At 37.3% G+C, this 18,837-nt stretch overlaps 1 protein-coding gene across 1 annotated transcript in view; it reads right to left on the bottom strand.

Annotated features, from left to right (window-relative positions):
- Window positions 1-455: 455 nt before the first annotated feature.
- Window positions 456-18,837, bottom strand: part of SERPINI2 (serpin family I member 2) — a 30,534-nt gene continuing 12,152 nt past the window's right edge. The window contains exons 5-8 of the mRNA XM_045903440.1: window positions 11,767-11,864; window positions 7,586-7,672; window positions 4,403-4,492; window positions 456-673 (exon numbers count right to left, since the gene is read on the bottom strand). Coding sequence (XP_045759396.1) covers window positions 597-673; window positions 4,403-4,492; window positions 7,586-7,672; window positions 11,767-11,864 — 352 coding nt within the window. The 3' untranslated portion in view covers window positions 456-596. The remainder of the gene's footprint in view (window positions 674-4,402; window positions 4,493-7,585; window positions 7,673-11,766; window positions 11,865-18,837) is intronic.

Genomic DNA, 18,837 nt, shown 5'->3' with positions numbered 1-18,837 from the left:
GTTAACTAATAGGAATTAAAATAAAAACAAAAGATTAAGTTAAGATTAGTAAAATACTCAAAGCTCATCTGCTGTCGTGGATACTAGATCTCTCTATCTTAAGTGGCCCCCAGAGAGACACATACCATGCCCACTCTATCTCTTGACCTTACTTCTGCGTGGTCTGGATAATGCTGCTGTGCCTGGGGGTCAGATGGCCCAGTTTTTTAGGAATACAGAGACTTTGATATCTAAGATAGAAATCTGGTATCAAAATATCTTAGACAAGATTGTTCTAACATATTAATAGTAATATTTTATGTAAGTTCACTGTTTTTGATTCATATAGATTTTATAAAACTGATATAGAAACATTAATGAATAAACATTAGGACCAGAAACATTAATGAATAAACATTAGGACCAGAAACATTAATGAATAAATTCATTTATTAATAATTTCACTTATTCATTAATACAGGTCTATATCAGTACAGATTAATACAGGTACAGTTAAAACAGAAAAAGATACGTAGAAAATACTTGCACGATGATGCTATTTTGCCAATCAACTATTTTTCAGGAATCATCTTATATTCTGAGGCTGTTCTTTTCAATCACAGTGAATCTAAATCTCTTCCCTTCATCTTTTGGGTGTCAGGATTTGTCACCCTTCCCATAAACAAAATTGATTCTAGGAAAAGAAAAAAAACACAACTAGGAATTTCTGGAGAAAAAAGTTGACAATAATTAGTCTTTCTGAATATTTTAACAGATCATTTAGTCTTTTTCTCTATATAAGATAAATAGGCAACGTCTAACAGCAAAACCCTCTCCTTTGTCTAAAATACATAATTATATCATTATTAATCATTTTCTGGTAATTTATGAAGTAAATTAACACCAACAACAGCTTGTCATGGAAAATGCATTAGTCCTGTTTTTCATATAGGAAGGCAAAAATAAAGTGGCAGAGAGGTGTTCTTCTAAATATAGAGACTTGGGCAAACACAACATAATGAAATCGTGATGAACATGGTGGAGTTAAAATTTAAGGCATTAGCAGTCATCGTTTTATGCCTGTAACATAAGCCCTTAGGGTTAAGGTAGCAGCTTCTCAGATGTCCTCTTTCAGCTCTGAAGCAAAGCTTATGGCAAAAGATAATATTTTTTATTGCTAGTGCTTTCCAAATCCTCACTGAGGTGATATTGTATACAGCAGAAATGTAAACACCTGAATCCAACCTTTCTGTGTTTGCGAGTAAAAAGGAACTAACAACTAGAGGACAAAACAGAAATAAAGGATGTGTCAAAATCCATTCACCTTTCTTTTCAACTAGGGTAAGAGAAGTGGCTTGAATAGATCAATGCCAAGGGTTGCCTTGACTTTTACGTTCCTTACAGATATATGTAATAAATGTGAATTTCAAAAGTGATAAAATAAATTTTACATAATTTTAAAGCTAATGAAAATTATACTGAAATGTACTTGTAATAATTATTAGAGTCCTTTTCCATTAACTCTTTACTGTTTGGCCCAAAGACAGATAGTCCTAGAAGAGCCAGTAACACGGAAATAGACATAATCTCCAGCAGATTTTTTCTTTTAATGATTATAATCAATAATACTTTGCCTCAAAAATCTCAGAATAACTTCAAGAAAAAGAAAACATATTCTCCTGTTTTTCAGGTAGATGGGGACCCATAAATAACTTTCCCAAGATGTATATTGCCTTTTGTCACAATAAGAATCAGTAATGACTGTTGTCTATTTATAATTCTATGGCATTAAAATGCTTATTGGAATTGTTTGGGAAATTCCTTAAGTGACTTTTATGGAAACTGAACTCATAATTGAAGACAATAGTTTAAAATTTTAAACACTCAGAAGTGTAAGACATCACATAAAAGCCATTTGTCCCAGTCTTTTCAATCTGTTTCTTTGACCAAGGAGTAGCACGTTTTGAATGGAGTCCTTATGCAGTCACCAATCTACTCTCCATTAAATTGGATGAATTAGTGAACTCTCCCTGGACATAACAGCAATGGATAGAAAGGCAGGCTGAAGCAGAAATCATTATTGTTTCCATTTTTCTCTACATTCCCCCTTCTCAAAGAGGTGTCCTCTATGTTTAACCAATATATGTCTACAACAACTTTTACTTCCTAATATTAAAATACACTAGCATAACCAAAGCCAATAGCCTAGAAGAAAGATTTCTTAATGTATATCCTGCAGTCTGCTTCTTCTTTCAACCCAAAACCGTAAAGAGTTTTAAACACGATTTGTTTTATTGTGTGTGGACTACTGTCAGTTTCAGAATCATGATTCATTTTCTGAGAAATTGCACATTTCATATAGCATCTTTCACAATTTTGTTTGGAAGTCTCCAACACTGGCCTACCCCCTCAGCCTGAAAGTAGAAAAAATGTTCTTCATTTCCTTGGAAGTCCAGCTTAGTAAGAGATTTGGGTAAATATACTGAAATATAAAACTAACGTGGTAGAAAAATACAAATAATGTTTGGATTTTGCCCAAGAGGACTGTTTGACCGAAAGAAAATTTTAAATCTGATAAAAATTGATTATACTAAATCTAAAATCATTCACCCTCTTACTTCAGTAATCGTCAAATGAATATATTTTATGTAAAGCATTAAGCCACTTAGTAGTTTACTATGCTATGCTAAGGCACCATTTTTGTCAATTGCAATGATTTCCTCAGTTCATTTGTGAGAGAAAAATAAATAAACCACCGAATGTGTATCATCTTAAGATAATGGCCCATTCTACATTTTATATGGCAACAACATACAGCCCCCGATAAATGAGTTGCCATTCGTTTTAAACAATACTTTAAGGGAGTAACCCTAGTTTAGAAAGTCTCATTACAATAAAGATCATGAGACAGTAGAAATTGTCATTAAGTTCTGATAGTTAAGCATTATCACAGATAAATAAATAAATGGATTATTTGGGAATTAGAATTTTCACTGCTGTTTAACTGGTAGCAATTACATGGCCTTGATCATCAACTTTATAAACAGAGAATCCAACAACATTATTATAAACGCCATTATTTCCTTGTGCATTGATGTCCAATGCAGCTTCATTTCTTTCAATTCTCCATACTCGATAATTACATACTAATTGTAAGAAATTAGAGTTATCCAAAGGTTAAGCATGCATAGATCAAATGACACACTCAGAATATCCTTTAACACTGACACATCCACCACTGGAATTGAAGTTGTGTTAATGCAATCTCAGCATATCTAAAACTATCTCATTGTTTCCAAGATGTAACTTTCAGAAGGGTCACTCAGCATTGGTTTCATGGAGCCTTAAAAGAGAGAGTGGTATATCCTTCAGGAGGACAATAATATCAGTACCATTAGCTAATCTAACAGATTCAGATCTAAAATTAACTATGTCTCTTTTCCATGTAACCCAACTTATACAAACTTCTCCATTTTCCTTCCTTCCTTCATGTATTCAATCAGTCCCTCACTCATAATTATTGACTTAACAGAATGAACAGTATGTGCCAGGCATGGTTTTACAGCCTTCATATATTCTTTTAACTCTTAAGAGATGAGTACTGATACTATGTCTAAATAGGAGGTGGAGAAAATAGGGCTTAGGAAGTATCATTGACTTGTCTTACAACCATTAGTTAACAGAGCTAGGACTTGAGCCAAGTCTAACACCCAAGTTCACACTGTCAGTCTCTAGGGATGCTGATATTGTGTGCAGAGCATGTGGCCAAATACTCCACATGTTGCCTTTGTGTCAAATGCAGTCCAATCCACACCTACCTCTACCTTTTGTAGCTAACTGCATCATCTTTCATCAACTGCCCACACTGGAGATTTGTAATTATATTTGACCTCTCCCTCCCACTCAGAGAATATAGCTAGTCACTTGTTCTTTTGGAATTTACCTCTGAAACCTTCACAATTGTGCAACTCCCCATTTCTATTCCTCTTGCAGTATCATGGAGAGTTGATTTCTGAGACAAACAAGTCCTATTTCCACTCTGCCACTCTCCAGCCATATGACTTTAGACAAATTATATAACTTCTCTCTGAGCTTCTATGTTGTCATTGCTCAAATAGCTAACCTGTTGGAATGGTGTTAGCTTTAGAGATAGGTATTTAAAATCGCTAGCATATAATAATAGCTGTGTTGGCAGCTATTACTCCAATGCCCTATTTTAGGCCCCTGTCACCTCTTAAAATACAATGCCTGGAATAAAAAGAGGCATTCACTAAATAGCCCACTGAAAGAATAAATTGAAAAATGGAAACAGATTCAATACATTGAACGGATAAATGATCTCAGATATGTAGATTACAGATCGCGACTAGAACTAGGTCTGTTTGACTCAAGCAGTCCCCCCAGAGAATACTAGAAAAGATACCTGTTGGGTTATTCTTCACAATAAACAGAAATGGATGATTTGCTATAAATTGGTTTTGAGCCAGACTCATGATCACAGGGATGTGCATGCCTATGAAATAGAGACAATACTTATTTAGATGTGCACATTAAAGGATGAAAAAAGAAAATATATCCATAATACTTTTTGTAGACAGGAAAAGACATTTCATTTGATGAGTTAACATGTAGAAAAATAACCATTTTCAAAATACAGAGAAATCTGGAATAAATTTAAAATCAAAGAGCAGAAGAACAAATAGTGGCTTGTTCAAGGAATAATTCTATTCACATTCATGCTCAATGAAGAAGAAAGTCAGATACTAGATTCAATTTAGTGAAAGCAGTTGAAAAAGTTATTTTAAACAGTAATTTTCTGCTTACTTTTTATTTACATTATATGATTTATTCTTCTAATGTTTCAACTTTTAATTCCTATCCAGATATGTTTGCATTTCATTTCTATTCTCCAGGCTTGTGGTAATCACATCCGAGTTCAAATTTATTTTTTTTTAACTTTTCCAGAATTATTCTGTGGGCTCAGAGCTTTTAGGATTTGTGCTGTGAATGATTATGGGATTTTTATTATGTGGTTAGAAGAAGAGATTTGTTGCCTTAATAATTATTTACTATAATAATTTATATCATGTGGCTCCATTGTAGAACTTGCCGACATTTAGAGTGGATAAACTTAAATGGCTGTTTTTATTTTTCTTTTTAAATTAAATATTTCTACACTCAATTCAGATGTTTCCTTTACCAATAATGCAATGATTTTGTACAAATTTTTTTCAGACTCATGAAAATCATTTTTAAAAATGCAACAGGAATGATCAGAACTGAAAAATAATGGTAGAGAAGGAAAAATATCCTCTACACTCTCTGTGACGGGGATATGCAAATTAAACTGACAAAAGCTAGATTAGCAGAAGAAATGGTTTATTCTATAACCCCAAAGGAGCCTCACAGAAAAGAAGTAAATATCCCCCCAAAATGTTAGGCTTGAGAGCTTATCTACCTTTTTAACAAAGGGTAGTAAACTGTGGAGAAGTGACTAGACCGAAAAAGGGGCAATAAATTGTAGGAAGGTAAATATATGGGAAAAATTAATAGTATAAGAGGGTTATTTAGTAAGGTTTGTTATGTAGACTCACTTCAGTGCCAACTTTCATCTCTTATGATAAAGGTTATTCTCCTTCTGATATGCAAGAGAGGAGGACAGACACCTTCACAAGGGAAATTTATGCCCTGTTTATAGGCAGATCGGAGGAGAGTAGAGAGCTCTTTTTTTTTTTTTTTTCCTGTGCTGTTTCTCCATTTTCTTCAGCTCACAAGAACCCTTCAGACAAAGTGGCTTATTTGGGGGTGGCATATTCTGATCACCTTCAGAATCAAGCATAACCTTAGTAATATAAAATGCATGGCACTCTCCTACCTGCAATATCAGGGCTACAATGCCCAAATTACCAGTGAATAGAGACCTATATATGAACTGATGAGAGAATACAAAAAAGCATAGTCAATGTCATTCCCATTCTCACTTGGGTGAACACTTGAGATTTTTGTTGTTGTTGTTCTTGAGCATCCACTGAGCAGATGCCTGAAAGTCAAAATACTCACACTGAAAACTATTCTGATGTGTAACACATCAGGGTCACTGTTGATCCCTTAATGACTGTTAGCCCCTCTTAGAGAACTCTAGACTTAAATTAGAGGCAGTGGGTGATAGTCGAAAGAGCTCTGAACCTGAAGTCAGAGAACCTGATTAGAGTACAAACTGAGCTGTCAATTAATAGTATGACCCTAGGCAAACCACTTCATGTCGTGGGCCTCTTTCTTCATCAATATAATGAGAGAATCAGATGATGATCTGTAAAGACTCTTATGTAAAAGCACCTGGAAAATTTGTCTACATAGGCCAACAACTTCATCCAATGCAACTTTTTTATTTCTCCAAGATTGAAATAACCCATGCTCTCCAATCTAAGTTCCTTGAGCACAGCAATGCCAAGTCCTTTGGGAGATGACAGAACAGTAGCGGGAGTCCAGTGTGACCCACCCACATGTCAAAATCCATTGACACTACATAGTATTACAAATTAACCGAGAAATTAACAACACGGATATACATTTATAGAAATTTATCAATAAGACCATTTAAAGGGTGCATATCTTTTATATATTGGCTAAAATCACAAGAGTCTGAAGAATTAAAATAGACTTATGAGACATTCATTAAAGTCGCTTTTGCAGTTCTAATTAAATTTCCTCCAATTATTTTTTTGAGGATTACTTGTATACAGCATAGATACTATTCAAAATGCCATTTATTCAAGAAAATCTATCATAAAGGAGTGGATCACAAACTGTAAAACTGTGCACAAATCACCTAGGGACCTTGGAAAAAACACAGATTCTGATTAAGTAGTTCCAGCGTTGGGCCTGAGGGTTGGCATTTCTAACAAGCTCCCAAGTGATGTTGCTGCCACGTCTACACACTACATTTGACTTGCAGTAGCGAGGACGGGCCGCAAGCCACCGCAGAGCTCTGGTTCCCGACCTTGGATGCACATGGAAATCACTCAGGGAAATGTAAGAAAATGCTAGAGTCTGGATTTCACCTCCAGAGATACTAATTTAATTAATTTACTAATTTAATTTTGGGGAATAGACTGCACATAGGATTTTAAAAAGCTTTCCAGGTAATTCTAATGGGCAGCTAACTTTGAGAGGCACTGGTGTATAGATAATGACAAAAACCATATTAGAAAAGTAGGGGCCTACTTGGTGTAATAAAAGAAGGAAATTAATACAATTACCTAAGAGTAAGCATTCCTGAACAATAAGGATTTCATGTTTGAACAGGAAGTTTCCTCCACAGGTCCTATGTCCTGATTGGCAGGTAAAATGCAACTTACAAAAAAGCCAATATTAGTAGGTAGGCCTCAAGTCCTAATCAAATCCCTTCCCCGGCCTTTTTTATTAAGCAGCACCTGCAGAGATGCAGAAATAGCTTATACAACCAATTTCTCTTTTCTTCCTACAGTGTAGGGGACAGTAGGAAGGAAACAGGAGGTCAGAGTCATGCAGAAATGCCAATGTCCTAACGCTGTGCATTTCCCCCCCAGTCTTTCCTCTTGGCTGGTTGTGAAACCATTTGTCCTACCAGTCAATGTTGCGGCTTCACTGCCGTCTTCATTTATCTCAAAAAAAACGTGTTGCATGACTTGGGAAACAAACACTTCAGCTGAGTCTGTTGGAAAATAGGAAAGTGTATTTAAGGATTAGAACTCAGAGCCATTACTTACTAGGTCCCGTGTTAATTACATTTTCAAATGAACAAAGAAATTTCTAGGAAAAAAACAATAACAAATTCTTCCCAAGTTAGTTAATTTGCTAGAGGTGGAAGGTAGTTTAGCTCTTGCAGAAATGATACAGAGACCCACAGAGAGAGATCAAGTTTAGCCCAGATACAAAGGCAAAGATAGAAGGGGATAAGCCTCAAATCAGGTATCCCACTAAGTGAAATATTTGTACGGACAGAAGGTTTTGCCCCGCTTTGCTATGGTCTACACACAAGATGAAAAAGGCTTTGCAGATTTGAATTAATCCCACCCTATGTATTCAACCTCAAAGCCAACTTGCCTTTTGAATTCTGTATTCAGTTTTGATCTGACTTTAAAACAAAATTTACTTTCTTTCAAGACTGGTGAGGCTATGAAAGTCTAAAGAGATTTTGTGTCATCTGTTACCAAATCACTTCAGAGCTATGCTTTAAAAACCTGTCAAATTCCTCAGTGTCAGGGAGTGTCTTACAACATTCTGTTCCAGTGTGGATACAAGCTGAGAGAACATGCCCCTCTTCTCCCCTTGGTGGAACTGCTGTATGTGTGAAGCGTTTCTGATCTTGTGACCTGCAGGGATAGTCTCCTTGAGAAGGGGAAAGTGAAGCCACGAGTTCAGAAGCCATCAGCCACTCCCGCTGTGTCAGGACCACTCAGATCTGACACTGTGCCTCAAAGAGACAATAGGAACATGCTCCCGGGTTCAGTGGTGGCCAGAAAGTGGAGGAAGGACGATGGGCCTGGAAACTTGAAGAGAAAGGATAAAAAAGAGCTTTGTTTCTCTTGGGAGAGAAAGCTGACGGGACCACGCAGACTCCACCAAAGCCACCAGATTTACAAGGATTCGGGAAGAAATTCCTTACAGTAGAGGGGAACCAGCTCTGGCAGCTCACAGAGAAGTAAAGCCCCTCAGGCAAGAGAAAGAGAAGTCTCCAAAGGGATATTTGCATAAAAAATGGCTTCCTGGGGCGCCTGGGTGGCTAGTCGTTAAGCATCTGCCTGTCTGCCTTCAGAACAGGTCATGATGCCAGGGTCCTGGGATCGAGCCCCACATTGGGCTCCCTGCTCAGCGGGAAGCCTGCTTCTCCCTCTCTCACTCCCCCTGCTTGTGTTCCCTCTCTCGCTGTGTCTCTGTCTGCCAAATAAATAAATAAAATCTTTTTAAAAAATTGGCTTCCTAAAAATAAACTCCAAATTGCTTGTGATCACTTTATCTGGGCCCCTGAATACCTCTTATATTCATCTGCTACCTTCCTCTCCTCATCCAGTAGCTCCAGCTCAAGGTCAAGTATCAAGGCCTTAGCCCTAACTCTCCTTCTGCTTAAAACCCTCTTCCCCAGAACTTTCCCTGACTGGCTCCGTTGTTCTTTAGATCCCAACAAAAATGTTACTTCCCAACCCAGTCTTCTAATTCTGCCTGTATCTGACCTAATCACCATTTATTCCATGATGCTGTTTTAGTTCACTTACAGCATCCATCACCTCTCCATTTAATTAACGAATTGCTTATTAATTATTCATCAGCAGATGTAAACTTCACTAGAAGCAGAACTTTTGTCCATTTTATGCATCCCTACAAAACTGCCCGGCATGTAGTTGGCTTCCAATAAATATTTGTCAAACAAATAAATCATGGATATGAACATGTCCAGCGACAGAAACAAATAAGATGGAGAAGAGGGGGCATGCACATCTTGAAATGCAAGAGAATGGTGTGCTACAAGATCAGGCAAGTAAGCAAGTTCTTTCCTGAGGACTGCCTAGAATAAGACAGGATTCACATGTGGAGCCCAGAGTAGCTGACCTAAAGACCCATACCAAGCCAAGAGTGAAGAATAAAAAGCATGTTGGGGTGCAGTGGAAAATTTCACCCGGTTTAGCACTGATACCAGATCAAGGGACTCCACGCTGAGCCTCTGGTCTCACGTATCCGGTCTTACCACGAGGAGGACCTGATCTTGGGAAAAGAATGGGACCTGACAGCTAATAGACTGGAACAAGGAATCTGGACTCCATAAAGTCACTGATTTCTTCAGGTTTGTAATAATTTTTCTCCTTTTCTATGAAAATTCCAAGTATGTCTCTGTCAAATTAAGAGGACAAGAAACCTTCTACAGCTTTGCTAGAAGATGTCCAAGTAAATATTAATGTGCCATAGACCCACTTGTTGTTTTTTTTAAATATATTTACCATTTATTTAGTATCTATTATGTGCCAGATACAGAACGAGGTGACCTACATACATTCTTTCAATTATTTTCACCACTACAATTTGTTACCTCATTTAACGAATTAGAAAGCTGAGGCTCAGAAAGCTTAAATATTTTACTAAAGGTAACCACAAGAAGTAATAGCAGTGTGAAGCCAAATATTCATCTCCAAGTTTCCAAAAGTAACTGTCTGAAAACATTTCATTCAAAGCTTGTGTAAATATCCCACAGCACTAGTGTTAGCCTCCTTCGCAGTAGCTTTTAGAGAATGTTTACTGCACACGTGATAAATAGGGATAGCGGGGAATTTACTGTTCTCCTGATGACCAGATGTAGTACCAGTGATGGCCCTGGCTATTTTATTTCCGGCAGGAAGATAGAACCAAAGTGGTTAAAGCAACTCAAGTAGGCAACTCAGGAGAGAAAGAGCAGAAAATGTTGGACGTTTGTTTTTCGCTGTTGGAAGTTATTCTCTTGCACAAATTCTCTTATAAAGAGTTTTGGAAGTGTTCTCGTGATAAACCTGCCTATAAAAGGAGATTTGATAGAAGTCATCAGTTGCTAGAGATTTGTAGAGAGTGGCTGCTTGAAATGCCTGCTTATAGCGAGTGAGCATCTGAAGGTCAGAAAGAAGGCTAACAGGAAGAAGTGCTTGAAAAATGGGTTGGTTGATGTTAGGTTGGCGGGATGGCTGTGTTCCGGGGTGAACTTAGATAGCGTGCCATTGCAGTATTTAATGTTGACTGCCTCATTCTTGATGCCGATGAAATTGTCAGAGAAGTCAGATATCTCTGTCAGCGTGCGAACAAGTAGCTAAATCATGTGTGAAGGTAATAATGAACATCTGTCACCAGTGTACCCCACCCACCTCCTCCATCAGGAAAGCTCATTCTCATTTACCCACATAATTGATGAGTGAATAAATTAATGAATACTTCTCCAAAGCCCAGATATTTATATAGGAATACACAATATTTCCATGTTATGATACAAAACCCCATCAGACAGACAGGCTTGTATTGTTAGGCCTTTTTTTTTTTTTTTTAATAAAACAGAAGACTGCATTTAAAAGAGGGTAAGAAACTTGGGGACAAATTGGTCCTCTTTGTCCATCTTTTTTTTTCTCTTTAGTTAGATATTTTTCAACTAAAAAAAAAAAAAAAAAAAAAAAAAAAAAAAAAAAAAAAAAAAAAAAAAAAAAATAAAACACTGTCTTGGGCTTTGTTGTGTGAGTGAGCATCTTAGCCATGTGGAGTTTCCCAGGTGTGAGTTAGCATAAAAGCTCCATCTCCTCAGATGTGTTGTTAGTCTCAAGCTAAATCTGCAAGCTGTGGCATTACAATTTCTAGATTGTGTTCATCGTCCAGCAGCTTGTGGATGCCGATTTCATGGCCTTCAATATTACCAAATTAACATTTGCAAATTGGTTTATAAGAGCTTTATTAGCTCCGCGTAGATAAGAGCCTCAAAGTTGTAATTCCCATTATTCAGATAAGGAAATCCAAACAGGGCTGAAATAAAAGCCCGTATACTACTTTACCTACATAGTTTTATTACAAGCATGTTTAGAAGGCTTATCTAACATTCTAAAATGCTTTCTGACTTTCTTTAAGGAAAGTGACTTAAATACAAAATAAAGTGCTTATTTACAGACAGCTCAACATGACTCTGACATTTAGTCACCGGGTGTGTATGTATTTTCTGGGGCCGAATGCTCTTTCAGATCAGTCAGTTGACAGAGTTACTAAGAAAACATATTAACATAATAATATAAGAATTATTTATCACACTACCTGTTATTCCAGAAAGGTCACAGCCACCACTAAATATCTCAGTTATATTCAAAGAATACAAAGCTTCTTTGAAGTCTAATTTTTGTTCTACTTTAAATCTGTTAAAAAAAAAAATGAAGAGGAAAATTCTTGAAAAACTGTATACATTTGCTACCAAAATGTTTGCTACAAAATGGATGACTTGGAAGAAATTATAATGTGAAATCTTTTGTTTTCATTATCCCAATTACATTTCCTCATATGTATAATACCATTTTCCCCCAGCTCCACTGAGCAGTTCTGAAGTTGCTAATAACTTGCTTCCCAGATAAATGGCTGGTGGGAGGAGGGAAGAAAATACTATATTTTCTGAAGTTATAATTATCTAACAAAACAGGGTGAGAGTTCTAAGTTTTCAATTGCTTGGCTCCTTCCCTAGAAAAGTAAAGTTCCCCTCCAGCAACTGTATATACTCTGGTTTTTCACACCATCAAAGATGGTTCCTGGCGTACATCCAAAATACCATGGAAGGGGAAGAGAAGCCAACAGCCCTTGGAGGAGATTGTTGGCTACTGAAGCACAGACAGACGTTAATAATCTGCTATCCTTCCATTGTCACAGCTGATGTGACTTCCTTCAATTTATGGACACACCTACTATCTTCCCAACAGATCCTGTAAAAAGGGTAAAAGAGGGCGCCTGGGTGGCTCAGTTGGTTAAGCGACTGCCTTCGGCTCAGGTCATGATCCTAGAGTCCCGGGATCGAGTCCCGCATCGGGCTCCCTGCTCAGCAGGGAGTCTGCTTCTCCCTCTGCCTCTCCCCCTTCTCATGTGCTTGCTCTCTCTCATCCTCTCTCTCTCTCAAATAAATAAATAAAATCTTTAAAAAAAAAAGGGTAAAAGATAGAAAGGGAATTAAATTTCTTAAAACAAAATAAAAGATAAAAAATTATAGGAGGGGAAAAAAAGTTGCTGGCCACTACTTCTTATGCAGGGCCCGAAGTTAGGACTCTAGCTTCCACTCAAATCTTCAAACGTCAATCTCCCTGACTTGAAGACCCTAACCAGAGAATCTCAAAGACTCTCACAGGCTGATCTATGATTCCAAGTTAACAGAATACTGAATCTGTTTATCATTTCACTAAAAAGGAAGAAAAAAGAAAAGCTAGTACTTACTGACTTTAGAGATGCCAGAAGCATCAATGTGCTTTTTAAAACCAGGTTGGAAACTTCACGAGAGAAAAGAACAGGGGGTTCTGTATATTTCTTCCATCGGTGAAATTCCAGGACAAGCCCTGCCTAAGGAGCTCAGTCTGTGAACAGATGGGCATTTGCCCCTGTGCTCTCCACACAAGGCTGGTCAAGGACAGGATCCTTGCTTAGCTAAGAGCTAAGCCCATACCCAGGCCTGGAAATTAGCTCGAGCAATCAGTCCAAGTAGATCACTGTTTTAGTTGTCAAATACTGAACAAGCTTTTTTTTTTTTTTAATGTTATGTTAGTCAATATACGTTACATCATTAGTTTTTGATATAGTGTTCCATGATTCATTGTTTGCGTATAACACCCAGTGCTCCATGCAATATGTGCCCTCTTTAATACCCACTACCGGGCTAACCCATACCCCCACGCCCCTCCCCTCTAAAACCCTCAGTTTATCAATTATAATTCTTCAAAAAAAAATGAACATGCTATGGCAGAGATTTACTGGGCCTGAATTATATCTTGGTAAAATACTATGTACTTTCAGAAAAGATTAACTTATTCAGAGCCCTGAGGATGGACACAACATGGGCATTAAAATCTACTGGTAGTGAAAATAGTTTGCATTATGCCACTGTTTTCAACTTCTTTCTTTTCACTTCCAGCTAAGAAAGATAATGCAGCCCGATGCGGGACTCGATCCCGGGACTCCAGGATCATGACCTGAGCCAAAGGCAGTCGCTTAACCAACTGAGCCACCCAGGTGCCCTCTTTTACCCTTTTTACAGGATCTATTGGGAAGATAGTAGGTGTGTCCATAAATTGAAGGAAGTCACATCAGCTGTGACAATGGAAGGATAGCAGATTATTAACGTCTGTCTGTGCTTCAGTAGCCAACAATCTGCATTGTTGGTTTTGACATCTTTCCACTTTTTTCCCTGTTTTTATTACTACACTCTTTTTAACAACTAAATGGAGTGTAGGCACCTAAAAGGTGGAAAATAAACGTTCTAGTTCACCTAAAAATTGGCTATTTTTAGCAGAATAGTTTTAGGATAATGACAAGAATACTGCAAGACTTATTACAACTTTTAATAATGCCTAATTATCAGTGGAGAGTCACTTAAGCTACAGTCCTGCTTATAATGTAGTCCAACGAAACCTACAGCAATAGAAACTCATTCAACCATTTAATAAAAGTATAATATACAGCCAATTTCTAATTATCCGCAATTACTGGAGTCATGAATTGCCAGGTGTGAAGTAGTACTTCCATGTGTTAGACACTTAATACAGATTATAGTTTTTAATCTTCACAAAAACCCAGGGAAGTTAGCATTATTCCCATTAATTAAGAAAGTGGAAGATTGAAGAGGTTGATTTCCAGGCTCAAGTTCAAGATAGGAGACAAAGCTGGGATTCAAATTCAGGGCCATTCCAAGTCAAAGTTAATGTGCTAACCCACATTGCCTTCTAATCAAAATATAATTTGAAATCATAATCTCAATCAATATATATACAATGTTAATTATGTGCCTCTTTCAAATTTTGTGAGACTTAATATTTATTTTAGATGTGGTTCATTTCCCCTTTTCCTTGACCCTCATCTAAAATTGTCTAAAGAATACATCTAAAGATAAAAGAATAATCAGCAAAGAGACTGAATAGATAATTAACAATTAAGTAATCATAAAATGAATGTTTTAGCATATGTAAACAGTATCTATTACCAGTTTACTGCCATACGGAACCACTGGGCTTAAAGGGGTTTAACACAGGTAACAGGTGCAGAAAATGAAGAAAACAATTTAGAATTTCCATTTTAAGATGGAGCCACTCTTGGTCTGTAGGCCCTATTGTGGATTGGTGTTGCCTGTTCCTTCCCCTTTATACCCAGGACTCTTACTTATTGACAGAAAGTCTTAGATGGGTCTCCCTTGGGGTCCCCATCCATAATACTTGGAATCCTGGTTTTGATTCAGTGGGCTTGAGTCATCCTTGGAACGTTCAGGTTTAGAGCCAACCAAACCAAATCTTAGGTCTGCCCATGAGGATAAAAATGTAACACAATCCCTGACAGTGGTGGACCTAGACTATTATATGAGTACATGGTAGTTTTGGGTCACTTTCTGACTAATTACCTAGAGTGTGTTTGTATATATGTATCTATGTGTCTGCGTCTGTGTATGTATGAAAAACTCTGTTAGCCTCAATGGCTGAGCTAAAAGTGCTTTCTGTCCCATACGAAACATATCTAGACACTGTTTAATGTAAACTCGATTCCAATTTGTATCAGTATCCATTAGGTTAAAGTAAGTGAACATTTTCTAATCACTACTGCAGCTGGTCATGACATTTCTATTCTCATATTCAGCTTCATTTACCCTGAGATCACTTTTCTCCCCACCCATACACAGTTCACATTCAGTTGTTTAGAGATCCAAAGCTGGCCAAACCTGGGATTGATTTCTAGCCCAGTAAGAACATACTTCATGTCCTCTGGAAGGTGTTCTCGCTTTTCCGAAGTCTCTTTGGCACGCTGCTTCACATCTCTTGCTGTTCATTGTGTCACTGACACTTGCTCGGTTCTGTGCTCTCCCTCATGCTTGCCTACATTGCATCTGTTTTCTGACTCTTGCAATGTCGGCTCTGCCATGTGTTAGCTGTGTAAGCACGGGCAAGCTATTTACTGGTCTGTACCTCATCCATAATGTGTGTATAGAAGTTGATCTCTATCAAATTTATTTGGCAGATTAAAGGCTCTGTGGTAAAGAGGAGCAGCATCTAGGACAGTGTTGGCACTATAATGGATGCTCAATACATGTTAAACCTGAGTGAGAATAATAACAAAAATAATAAGAGATACTATTGAGTACTAAAAATGTTATAAACAGTACTTCATATAACCCTCACAATAACTCCATGAGGCACATATTATTGTTGTCCCATTTAACAGTTTAAAAAAATCTTAGGTAAGTTATTTAAAGTTATACAGCTTGGTCTTCAATATTATGCTCTATTTTCCATGATCTTGTTTCAACAGTTGTTAAAGATACTGTGAGATGCCACATCAGCCAATATTTTTTAAAAATGGTATCTCTCAGAAAGACTATGGCTGTTGTTTAGTTATTACTATACCTTTGAATAGAACTGTAGCATTTAACAAATGTAAAGACCCAGACCACTGAGAATTCATTGACCACTACAAAGCCTCTCCGAAGGAAAATAAATGTAAAACCTTACATATACAAACTTGCTAATAGTTTCAAGGGCTTCAAGGACTCTCTGAAGTCTACCACAGAACTTTCTAGAAGTCCAAAGTGCCCAGCTAAGGACTGTCACAAAAGAATAAGAAATCACAGTCTTCTCATTTTCCTAGTAAGTCAAATTTAGAACTTCCAAACAATCTATTTCTTTGTAACCCATATCTCGTTAGTCAATACTCCAATAAATGTCTTCCTATTTCACCAGTTCCTTACTATTCTCGGAAACTGTTCCCTTTAAACACTCCCTACTTTGTGCCAAATTACTGCAGGGGTTTCTTAACTGATCTTTTGGGCTTCATTCTTTCCCTCTTTAACACATCTTGAACATCACAACTCTTCAGATTAGAGCAACAAATGTTTAGTGAACAACTACTATTTTTCAGATTCATGCTTTGTGCTGGGGTCACAGAAAGGAAATATGCATAACTCTGACCACAAGAAGTTTATTGTCCGCTGAGGAAGATGAAATAATAATGTTAATATAACTGCTATGCAGAAATAAACACAAGGTGCAAGGAGTTTTCCCAGCAGGGAAAAGGGAAGATGTTGTTATCTTCTTTTTTAAAAGATTTTTTATTTATTCATTTGAGAGAGAGAGTGCGTGCATGAGAGTGAGAGCACAAGCAGGGGGGAGGGCCAGAGGGAGAGGGAGTAGCAGACTTCCCGCTGAGCAGGGAGCCCAACTCAAAGCTTGATCCCAGGACCCCAGGATCATGACCTGAGACAAAGACAGATGCTTAACCCACTGAGCCACCCAGGCACCCCAGATATTGTGTTATCTTGAATGAAAAGATCAGAAAAGCTTTCTAAAACCCAAACTTGGTTTTAAGGACCAAGAGAAGTTATCCAGAAACATGGGGATGGTGGTGGGAAGTGGGGAGAGTATTCAAACAAGTTACCTGTCACGAACAAAGGCATTGTGACTACCAAATATATCTCTCTAAAACACTGCCTTAATCATTCCACTATCTTACCTGGAGATTTTCAACAATTCCCCTTTCCATATGGGACTTAACCCTCTCGATTCTTTTAAAGCCCTGTTCAAGTTCTTCCTCTTCCATAAAGCCCTTGTTTACAACTCTAGTTTCTAGTGCTCCCTGTCCCCTCTTTTTTTCATGAATCTCCTAGTGTTTACTGATTGTAACTTTCTTTTAATATTTATTGTCTACTTCTGGATATTGTTAGTAAATTTCTTGTGCAAATCTTGCACCACTCCATCTAGGTGGTAACCATCTTATCAGTAGGGAGCATGTATGTCGTTTTACATCTGTTTCAGTTCCTTGTCCATAGTGGGATCCCAATCAATCTGTGTTTTTGAACAGGACATAACATTTCTAGGAAGTAGCAAACCAATAAGAGCATAAAGCTGTAAGACAGTAGACGTGAGAGCTAATTCTGTCTCCCAACACTTAGTTGAATGTTGATCAATTCACTTTTTGAGTGACTCAGTTTCCTTCTCTGTGAAATGCAAGATGTAACCAAGTCAGACAGTAGAACTACAACATTAGGACATTAGTATTAAAATACTTTAAATTAAATGCTTTACAAAGTTAAACTGCTATATAAATGAAAGTTACTTCTTTATTTTCTTTGCATGTATTAAATAATCACTTTTGCCCATACACATAATCATAAAACATGTTCTCACAGAGTTTCTTATATAGAGAAGATATGATATATAGAAAGTGTGTGTCAGACTCTTCCACCTGAAGAATTTTGACTGCTACGATATTTCTAGGATCCCATATTACATTGAGACAAAGTAACATGATTATTTTAGCTGCTATCCACCATGGGTAATGTCCAAATTAGATATCTGGTATGTTATAAATAATAAACTCTAGAAAGCACTCTAGTATTTTTAGACTATACTCTGTCTTATAGGCCTTGATTCTAAACTAGTCCTACATCAAAGGGAAAGAAGAAATGTTTCTTAAACAGTAACCAAAATCTAAATAGTCACTCACATGTTCCTTCCTAGTGTTACTAATATAGAAGCATTCTTATGATTATTTTTTCTCTCTTTGGCATGCACTAAATTTTGCTACCAAAGAGGCTTTTATTTTGTTTTACACTAACAGAATTTATTATAGTGGGGGTTACAGATTGAATTGTGCCCCCCACTACCCAAAGTCATATGTTAAAGCCCTATCTCTTAGTACCTCATGATGTGACCTTATTTGGAAATAGGGTCATTGCAGATGTAATTAGTTAGGCCAAGGTCATAATGGAATAGAGGGGGCCCTTAATCCAATATGATTGGTGTCCTTATAAGAAAAGAGAATGCCATGTGAAGAGAGATGACCAAATGACAACAGAGGCAAAGACTGGAGTGGTGCGTCTAAAAACAGAGGAACACCAAAGATGATTGATCGCCACCAGAAACTGAGTAGAGGCAAGGAAGGATTCCACACAGTCTCGGAGAGAACGACCCTGCTGACACCTTGATTTTGGACTTCTAGCCTCCAGAATTATGAGAATGAATTTCTCATTGTTTTAAGCCCTAGGAAACTAACACAGCTGATTAAATTGTTTGGTTTTACTAAAATCTTTAGTTATCATTTTGAAAGCCTAATGCATTCATCCAGATATGAAAGAAACACAGCATTGAGTAATAAAACTGA

Source organism: Mirounga angustirostris, unplaced genomic scaffold, assembly GCF_029215605.1.
Source record: "Mirounga angustirostris isolate CCGP_5_RB_7025 unplaced genomic scaffold, mMirAng1.0.hap1 SCAF_1, whole genome shotgun sequence".
NCBI classification, from domain to species: Eukaryota; Metazoa; Chordata; class Mammalia; order Carnivora; family Phocidae; genus Mirounga; species Mirounga angustirostris.
Note: the sequence above shows the minus strand (reverse complement) of the source record. Positions and strands in the feature narration are given on the sequence as shown.